The 8,824-nt window shown below is 34.2% G+C and overlaps 2 protein-coding genes across 2 annotated transcripts; one reads left to right on the forward strand and one right to left on the reverse strand.

Moving 5' to 3' along the window:
• The first annotated feature begins 161 nt into the window (after positions 1-161).
• LOC140986637 (casein kinase 1-like protein HD16) lies at positions 162-5,562 on the forward strand. The gene is made up of 16 exons (XM_073454945.1): positions 162-301; positions 882-1,013; positions 1,105-1,178; positions 1,262-1,331; positions 1,455-1,510; positions 1,613-1,684; positions 2,444-2,538; positions 2,622-2,688; positions 2,804-2,933; positions 3,034-3,252; positions 3,356-3,492; positions 4,054-4,231; positions 4,598-4,688; positions 4,761-4,918; positions 4,997-5,185; positions 5,292-5,562. Exons 1-16 carry the CDS (start codon positions 203-205, stop codon positions 5,364-5,366), a joined length of 1,842 nt encoding a protein of 613 aa, XP_073311046.1. The 5' UTR covers positions 162-202; the 3' UTR covers positions 5,367-5,562.
• A 176-nt stretch (positions 5,563-5,738) lies between these two features.
• Positions 5,739-7,627, reverse strand: LOC140986541 (flavanone 3-dioxygenase 2). Its single transcript, XM_073454831.1, has 3 exons — positions 6,904-7,627; positions 6,324-6,678; positions 5,739-6,025 (listed from the first exon to the last, which is right to left on the reverse strand). Exons 1-3 carry the CDS (start codon positions 7,437-7,439, stop codon positions 5,801-5,803), a joined length of 1,116 nt encoding a protein of 371 aa, XP_073310932.1. The 5' UTR covers positions 7,440-7,627; the 3' UTR covers positions 5,739-5,800.
• Positions 7,628-8,824: the final 1,197 nt, after the last annotated feature.

Raw genomic sequence — 8,824 nt, forward strand, 5'->3', positions numbered from 1 at the left:
AGGAAGAAAAGCCAGCGGATGGCTGCGACAAAGACAAAGATAGAAGTGATCATGAATCAGCCAAGGCTGCAGGTCTTCCTGAAATTGTGAGATCATAATATCAGATTATGTTCCAAGATTTTTATGAGTTTGTTATCTTTTGGGTTGTGGTGTTGATTTATTTTGTTTTTATTTTTCTTGAATCCGGGACTAGGGGACTTTGATGAGCCAAACGGAGGAAGAAAAGCCAGCGGATGGCTGCGACAAAGACAAAGATAGAAGTGATTATAAATCAGCCAAGGCTGCAGGTCTTCCTAAAATTGTGAGATCATAATATCAGATTATGTTCCAATATTTATATGAGTTTGTTATCTTTTGGGTTGTGGTGTTATCGTTTTTTGTGCTGTCACATGCTTGTTGGGGTGAACACGAGTAAAGATAAATTATACGTGCATTCATGATTCCGAGTTCAAATCTATAATGACTACTAGGAAAGTGATTTAGATTTTTAAATTGTTAAACGTTTAATTCTTAGATAAATTTTCGGAACTATGCCAGCTGTTTGAGATTCACGTTTGAAGACGAGTATAAACGCTTATATATGTACATTTGATATATGAACCATCTTTGTTTCCTGGTTATCTTTATATGTTCGCATGTATGGGCCTTTTTATATGTAAGAACCAACTAATTTGAAGGGAGAGCTACAATTTAGCTTAGTTTTGGTAAAAAACGTGGAAATCTTTTTATTGTTTCTTTTTCAGTTTTCTGGTCTTTAGTTTTTTGGGTGTGATATCCTGTGACACAAAGTGTCGAAGAGTTATTCCCACACTTAAGAAAAACAAGCACTTGTGTTCTTCTAGAACCTATCTTTAATCCATTTCATGACTCGGTCATTACAGATTCAGATTGATGATTCGCTGACGTATAAAATTGAAAAGAGGCTAGGTAAAGGAGGTTTTGGACAGGTGTACGTTGGTCGTGCGATAGCTGGTGGTAGCATTTCTAGAGGAACTGGTCGTGAAGCTGCAGAAGTAGGCATTCCAGGTTCATTTAATTCTGCTGGCTTTCAATCTACACATATATTCTCCATCAGATTGAAATACCTCTGCTTGGACTTAACAGGTGGCTATAAAATTTGAACATCATGAGAGCAAAGGATGCAAATTTGGCCCACCTTATGAATGGCAGGTTTACTCGTAAGAATCTTCAACCTATTCTGTTGTGAATTCGTCTCATTGATTTTTGCAAGTAAATATGTTATGAATTGTGACGAGCACAGTAAGATGGAGGAAAGTCCTGGTATACCACGAGTGCACCATTTCGTTCGGAAGGGTGACTATTATCTGATGGTACGTTGATTACTGCATTTATCTGTTCTTCTTTTGTCTTGTAATATTGCTTTAGGTTTTCTTCCTATATTCTTCCTTTTGGTTTCTAAATTTGAAAGTTGAAGTTAGAGAATTAATTTGCAGATCATGGACAAGCTTGGACCAAGTTTGCGGGACATTTTTCGTAGTAATCCCCGAGTGTAAGTGTAACAATGCTGTGATTTCTCTACCATTTCCAACAATGAACGTTCTTGGTTGTTTTATTTAATTGCTCAACTAAACTTTTATCTTGCAAAATCCAGGATATCTTTTACAATGATGGCTTGCATAGCTGTCGAAGCTATTTCTATACTGGAGGGAATGCATTCCAGAGAGTGAGTTTTCTTCACCATTTGTGCAAGTCCGGGTAAAATTTTGGGGGTTCTATGTTTATTTAGTTTTTATGTTATTATTATTTAGCGGTGTGTGTTCAAATTGGCAATGTTGTTTTATAGTTATTTTATGCCAGGTTGTCAGTTTGCAGTTAGTGTTTTCAGAATTTTAGTATGTCATCTTTTCTATGTCGATGCAATGATTTTATTTTTATGTTTACTCCCTCCCTCTCCAGATCCATCAACATCCCAAAAAAATGTATACTTCCAGATCCACCAACAGCCCAAAAAAAAAATGAAACTTCTAAGTGAAAACACAATGAGTTCATTCTTCAATGTCTAAAATTTGAGTTTTGTCCAGATAATCAACCCTTCAGAATCAATAAATACTGAGCCATAGTTTCAGATTTGTTTTATTATTGCATTGCATCTTCTCAATTACTCACAAAGAGTAGTGGATGCTTGTTGTTGAATTGCAGACTTTCAAGACTTGAGGTAGTGTTATTGATATGTTTAAGTTAAGGGTACTTTTGAAAATGCATCACATAACTTGATGTGTTCCACTTTGAGAAGTGAAGGGAAGTTTGAATTGCATTTGATCTACCTTATATTCTCTTTGAGACTCTTAGGTGTGGTGAACTGGTAAATCATACAAGCTTTGATCTTCTTTTCATGCGTCTTTCTCGTGGATGATGATGTGTAGATACTTGCATGATGAAACATAATTGATCTTTTTACTAGTTACTTGAAAAAAACTGACAGGTTTGTCCATGGAGATGTGAAGCCTGCAAATATATTGCTTGGTCCTCCAGGAACCCCGGATGAGAAAAAACTATACCTTTTAGATCTTGGTTTAGGTACTTGATTTTGTTTCTTCTCGATTCATTTGTATCTCTTGCAATACCTAAGAATCTATTGCAAGTACTTTTTGCATCACCAGCCTCTAGATGGAAGGATGCCAACTCTAATTTGCATGTGCAATATGACCAACGACCAGGTTCTTTCAGGTATAGGCATCCAAATAACTTGAAACTTGTATGGAAACCTCATTGTTTCTATCCATGGTTTTCATCCCTTTTGTTCGGGATACTGTTGTTGAAATGCATTTTTATTGGCTGTTAGGGGAACTCTCCGTTATGCTAGTGTTCATACTCATTTAGGTCGAACTGCTAGCAGGAGAGATGATTTGGAATCTCTTGCTTACACACTCATATTCCTTTTGCGGGGGGGATTACCTTGGCAAGTATTCGAGGTCAGTGTCCCGAACTACCCGCGCTGTTACTTTTTTGTGCCTATCTTTTCATTGTTCTAATCACATAATCTCTTTCAAACATTTTTCTGCTGTAAAATAGGGTGATAAAAGTGGGTTCCTTGTTTGCAAGCAGAAGATGGAAATTTCACCCGAGGAACTTTGCTTTTACTGTCCACAACCTTTTATGTTGTTCATGGAATATGCGGTAAATTTGAAATTTGACGAGGACCCTGATTATGCTAAATGTATTTTCTTGTTTGATGGAATCGTTGGGGCAGATCCAGATAGCAGACCAATCAACATCGAGGGTGCACAAAAGGTGCTTGCTGCTTAATAATGGACTAAAAGTTTTCTTTTTATGTTTTTTGGATGATACTATGTGCAATATGTAATTTGTCTTACCTGTTTGTTTGTCGATGAAGCTTATAAATAAGGTTGGTTACAAGAGAGATTGGCTTGAAGATGAAGGTGATGAACAACCTAACAAGAAAGCTCGCTTCGGAACACCAGCAATAGAGTGGATAAGCGTTTATAATGGTTGTAAACCCATGCTCCAAAGGTATTTGACCCCTTCATTCTTAGTTCAATTTCTTCAAAAGCTTATTTTGAGTTTCAGAACATCTTGTTTCTGTTTGTTGTTTTCTCGACAATATTTTCTAAAAAGTTATTGAGAACGAGATATTTATGTATTCTTTTTGAACTGAGATATATTTTCGGATTGATATCAAATGATATATATATATTGAAGTCTGATTTGAGAATTATGTATAATAATGGATATATAATTTTTTCAATAGTATGTTTGATATTTAAAGTTTTTAAATATAGAATCTTTGATAAAACATAAATAATATTAGAATATTTATTGAAGTGGTGAAGAGGATGGAAAATTAGTTTTGGGGAGGAAAATGAAAATGGGAATTCAAGGTTTTCTTTTATTTTAACAAATGGAGAACTAATCCTGGAAAATGAGAGCAAACATTACCTATATAGTTAACATTATACTTCTTGTGACTTTCTATAGGTGATTTGATTAAACATTGTTTTTACCTTTCAGTTTTTATTTATTTCTTTTTTACTTTTCTAATATCGACTTCACGCTTGGTTGGCTACATTAAAGATACTATTATGATGTGATGGATTCAAGGCTTGTCGACCACATTGTAGATCAGGGAAGAAACCATGGCTTATTCATCAGAGCAGTAGCATCCTGCGAAAATCTGTGGGCACTTGTAATGGATGCCAGTACTGGCTTCACCGAACAAGTTTGCAGGATATCTCCTCTCTTTCTTGACAGGGTACACACAAACTTTTGGTTTTTTTCCCAACCCTTCAAAAATGTGTTTTATAATGCATTGATGTAGAAAACTATACTGCTTTTACTCTCTTCTGTTTGAAATTTTAGGTCATACTAAAGTTTTCTACAAGATAACATTCTGTAATCAAATTTGCTATTGTCAAGATTATGATACATATTTGATATGGTTCTATGGTTTTGGATATATTTCCTTTTATCTATTAAAATATGTGTTTTAACCTATGAGAATAAAGTTTTACTCTCTAAACATTGATCAAGCTAAGTAAATTATGTGTTATGTTCTCTATTCAGTGTACATCTCTCTATCCTTTAGAATTCAACACTGCTAATTTTTGGGTTACGGTAGGAATGGATATACGAACAATGGGAGGAGAATTTTCACATCAGTGCAGTTGCTGGAGCCAAGAATGGTAGTTCGTTGGTTGTAATGTCGAAAGGTAACTTAGTGTTCGTCTCTGAATATATTGTTTTTCCAAACGGATCTCCTAAATTTTTCGAACTTGACTCAGGTACGCTGTACACGGAACAGAGTTACAAAATATATGATTCATTTCCATATAGGTGGGTACGCAAAAAGTGGAATGAAGGTTACAAAGTTACGTCCATGGCCACTTCAGGCACTAGATGGGCAGTTGTTATGTCTCTTGGTGCCGAATTTTCACACCAGGTTTCCCCATGAGCAATGGTTTAACATCCTTATTATTAATTCGTGCAACCTAGACTGATTGTCCCTTTCATTCTGTAGGTTCTAGAGCTAGATTTCCGGTATCCTAGAGAAGAAATTCGTCACCGCTGGGATAATGGCTACTGCATAACTGCAGCTGCAGCAACCACTGATCAGGCGGCGTTCATTTTAACTAGATCAGTTATAAATCCTATGGATGAAATACAAGAAACAGCATGTACATCTACCTTTCCATGTTCCAATATCGCGGTTAGTTAGCCTTAATCTAGAAAACCCTTTTTTTCAGCAATCATATTTTTATCTGTTGGAACTCTCATAACATTAGGATTGATTGAATTTTTTTTTTTTTTCAAAGGATATGTGGTTGAGAAACCTGTATGTTACGTTGATTTGTTATGGTCGTACGGTTTCTAATAATCGCCATGGTTAAGATCCTTGCTTGACTGGAAAGACCGGAGCTTTAAAGTCGAATACATGGTCGATATATGCAACGACACTACATATGTAGGTCTTGTAAAATCTTTGTTACTGAATAGGTTTTATGGGTTGGTAGATGAGTAGAGAAAGGTGATATTGGATCTTGTATATTCTTTTTGTGCGACTTGCTAAACAAATGCGTACGTAGTTCTTTTGGTAGCAACTTTGTTTCTTTTAAAAATCCTAGTTTGGTAAATTGAATGCCAATCGCATGCTATTCATAATAATAAATCATTAAAAAAAACATTACTAAAAACTATTCCTTGTTCTATGGATTTTTCAAAAAACGGTCTCATGGGTTAATTTTGTGAGACATATTGAGTTACTCACGAAGAAGATGAAAACAAACTGCTCCACCCCTGAGTTAATCAATTGATCACAACGACTCTATCTGAACAAAATATTGTACACAAAAACTAAAAATTGAATAGAAAGAGTGAAAAATAGAGCAAAAATGGCTTGTTGGGCGAGTGAAATGACCACAATTTTGTCATCTTGGAAGAAGTTTGGAGATGGTGAGTAGAGAAAACTCATTGAAACGCACTTTTCTTGATCTTCACCTTTGAATATGGACCTTCCTATTACATGTTTATATTGTCCTCTACTCCAAACCTATAACCGTGAATATATATATATATAAATAAAATAAATAAACAAATCAAAAGAGATCATTTATGAATAATGATGGGAAAAATAAAATAAATTCTCAGTTTTGATCACCACGATTTTAATAATGGGATATAAAAATTCGCTAAAATTTTTTAATGACAAAATTTATATTTCATCAAAATGAAAAATTACAATTATATTTAATACTCTACTCTATAAAAATAAAAAATAACGAGGGATCGCACTGCTATGGATATAGCAAAAAAACTAAAAAAATGGATAAATAAATAAAAAAATGTACCTGTAATTTGTCACCAATGGTGATTACTAAGGAATCTTTACTTGGGCTGAAGGAGACCCATCCTTTCTTGGAATATACATGAAAATCAGTGGATCCATTGCACAAGTGCAAACACAATGCATGAGGCGATTCTGATCCCTTTATCAACGTTCTTATCACATCGTATCTCAACGACTGCTCCGACTCGTCACGCGAGCTCGTTTTCCGGCTGTGTTTGTGTATGTAACAACCCTTTTTGGGGATTGTTTCTTGCTCATTTTTATGGCAAATGTTTTCTAAAGTGTTATGTTGAATAAATCGTAGGATTTTGGCAGCTACCTCTTCAATTTGGCCTGACAAATTTTCCACATGTTTCCTGTAAAAGACGAGTAAGCCTTTTGTAAGTGATCTCGTAGGTCTATATCTATGAGACGAGTTAACCAGACTCATATCAATCGTGTAAATTAATATATTTTTGCAAAAAATTTATTTTTTCATGAATTGAGTTGAATCGAAGATCTGTCTCACAAAATTAAAAAAACAATAAAAAAATACTTATCATTTGCGTATTTATGGTAAAAATAAATAATATTAAATGTACCTGAAATTTGAATAATCGTTAGGCCAGATTCCCTCCATTTCCAAGCTCAACGTCTCCTCTCCACACCAAAAGAACTCTTCTCCTTCCCTAATCTCGCTCTCTCCGTCGATCTCCTCGAACCCGTACGGCCTCTCCGGTGACCTCACCATCGCCCTCTTTTTCTCCGGCGGAATCCCAAAAAGTCCATCCCCCAAATCCATCACCAGTTCGATCAATTCCCGTGAGATCCCATGATTAATCACTTCCAAGGACCCTAATTCAGCAAGCGGTCCCAAAATATCCTCCACGTATTCGGTTCTCATGGACGCAAGATCCTGAAAATCTAGCTTCGGAGCAGCTCGAATCGAATTTTGACGAGGGAAGACCTTGTCGGGCAAGATTAGATCAGGGACTTTAAGCGAATGCTGGATGAAGTCCGTCAAAACCTCCTCGTTGTTGAAAGATGAACGCCGGCCGTACGCCACCGGAGAAGGCGGAGGCGCTCGGAAATTGACAGCATTATTCATCTGTAACGTTTCTGGCTTCATAATCTCCATTCTTACAATTTATTTCTTCAGCCAAAAAAAAAAAACCAATTTCGAAAACAATATGCTAAAATATAAAATTGCTTTCTCAATTAAATTCTGAAATCTGTATCCTTTATTTATATAACGAAAAAAAAAAGCAGGAAGGAGGCAGGAATGATGGAGATGTTTGGAATTTGAGCTACATTTGGAAAATGGGCATCATAATTCAAAAAAAAAAGAAAAGAAAAGAAAAAGTTGGTTGCTTTAAATTTAGCTTTGCTTTACAGATATGGAAGATTATGGTAGTAATTATATCTTGTTTGCTTTGGGGTACCATTGCCTGCTGACACTCCCCAAAGCACTTTTTTTGTTGTTGTAGAGAATTCCCTTACATATCAATTATTACAATCATTACTATAATTTTAATTTGAGTAATCTAACGATATTTATCCTTTTTTTTCAATTCATATTTCTCTTAATATTTGTTTCGCATTTTAAAATTGTTTTAAACCGCTACTTTTCGTTGCGTATTTAGTAAATCACCGGACTAACGTAATAACTTGGAAATTATGTTTGTCAGATAGATTATATTAGGCAAATCATGTATGACAAACTCTTCCGATAAATGTAACTGATTGTAATTAATTTTGCTGCTTTGCAATGTCATCAAATACAAATATTTCAAATTACATTGAGTGTTATACTTTTGATTGGATATTATTTTGTATAACCGTCAATATATATATATATATATAAAATGGTAGGCATTGAATCCAATTATATTGGTTTCGTGTTGAATCGAACTCAACATCAATAATAAATCGGATTGAGTTGTTTAAATGGACCCAACATTATCTTAATCTGGTTTATTTGAATCCGATACCAAACTAGTTCATGATCGATTTCTTATAGTCTATAGCTATAAGAGCATCCGCAATAACACCAAACCAAGTCATAAAAAATCGTGGGATCCACTGGCATATACTCATTGTAACAACACATCTCTTTTACCCACATATTTTTAACATTAAAACTCATTATTTATGGGTCTCACGGTCCACTCAATCATCTTAAATTTTTTTCATATTAAATAAATATGTTTTAAGTATATTTTACATTATTTAAATCATTATTCTAAATTTTAAAATAATATTACTTTTTAATAAAATAATTTTATTAATTTTAAAAAATAATATTAATGTTTTTTTAAATATATTTATTAGAGAGTGTAATTGGAGAGTGTAGTGAGTTGGAATGAAAATATGTATACACATTTGTGAGTATTTATAGAAGAGAATTAAAACTAGCCGTTAAATAGCCGTTACAAATTTTTTGGATTTTTTATAATTAAATTAGAATTTAATTATATATTTTTAAAAATTAAAAAATAGAAAATTTACAAAGGTTATAAATGA

This window comes from Primulina huaijiensis, chromosome 10 (assembly GCF_012295235.1).
Source record: "Primulina huaijiensis isolate GDHJ02 chromosome 10, ASM1229523v2, whole genome shotgun sequence".
Lineage (NCBI taxonomy): Eukaryota > Viridiplantae > Streptophyta > Magnoliopsida > Lamiales > Gesneriaceae > Primulina > Primulina huaijiensis.

What these genes read in the sequence shown, in the direction of transcription:
- LOC140986541 (XM_073454831.1), bottom strand. Translation starts at nt 7,439, where the DNA reads ATGGAGATTATGAAGCCAGAAACGTTACAGATGAATAATGCTGTCAAT. An exon ending in AACGATTATTCAAATTTCAG is followed by an intron (nt 6,679 to 6,903) that starts GTACATTTAATA and finishes CGTCTTTTACAG; the next exon opens with GAAACATGTGGAAAATTTGT. An exon ending in CCATTGGTGACAAATTACAG is followed by an intron (nt 6,026 to 6,323) that starts GTACATTTTTTT and finishes TCACGGTTATAG; the next exon opens with GTTTGGAGTAGAGGACAATA.
- LOC140986637 (XM_073454945.1), top strand. Translation starts at nt 203, where the DNA reads ATGAGCCAAACGGAGGAAGAAAAGCCAGCGGATGGCTGCGACAAAGAC. An exon ending in TATGAATGGCAGGTTTACTC is followed by an intron (nt 1,179 to 1,261) that starts GTAAGAATCTTC and finishes TGACGAGCACAG; the next exon opens with TAAGATGGAGGAAAGTCCTG. An exon ending in GTTGGTTGTAATGTCGAAAG is followed by an intron (nt 4,689 to 4,760) that starts GTAACTTAGTGT and finishes AACTTGACTCAG; the next exon opens with GTACGCTGTACACGGAACAG.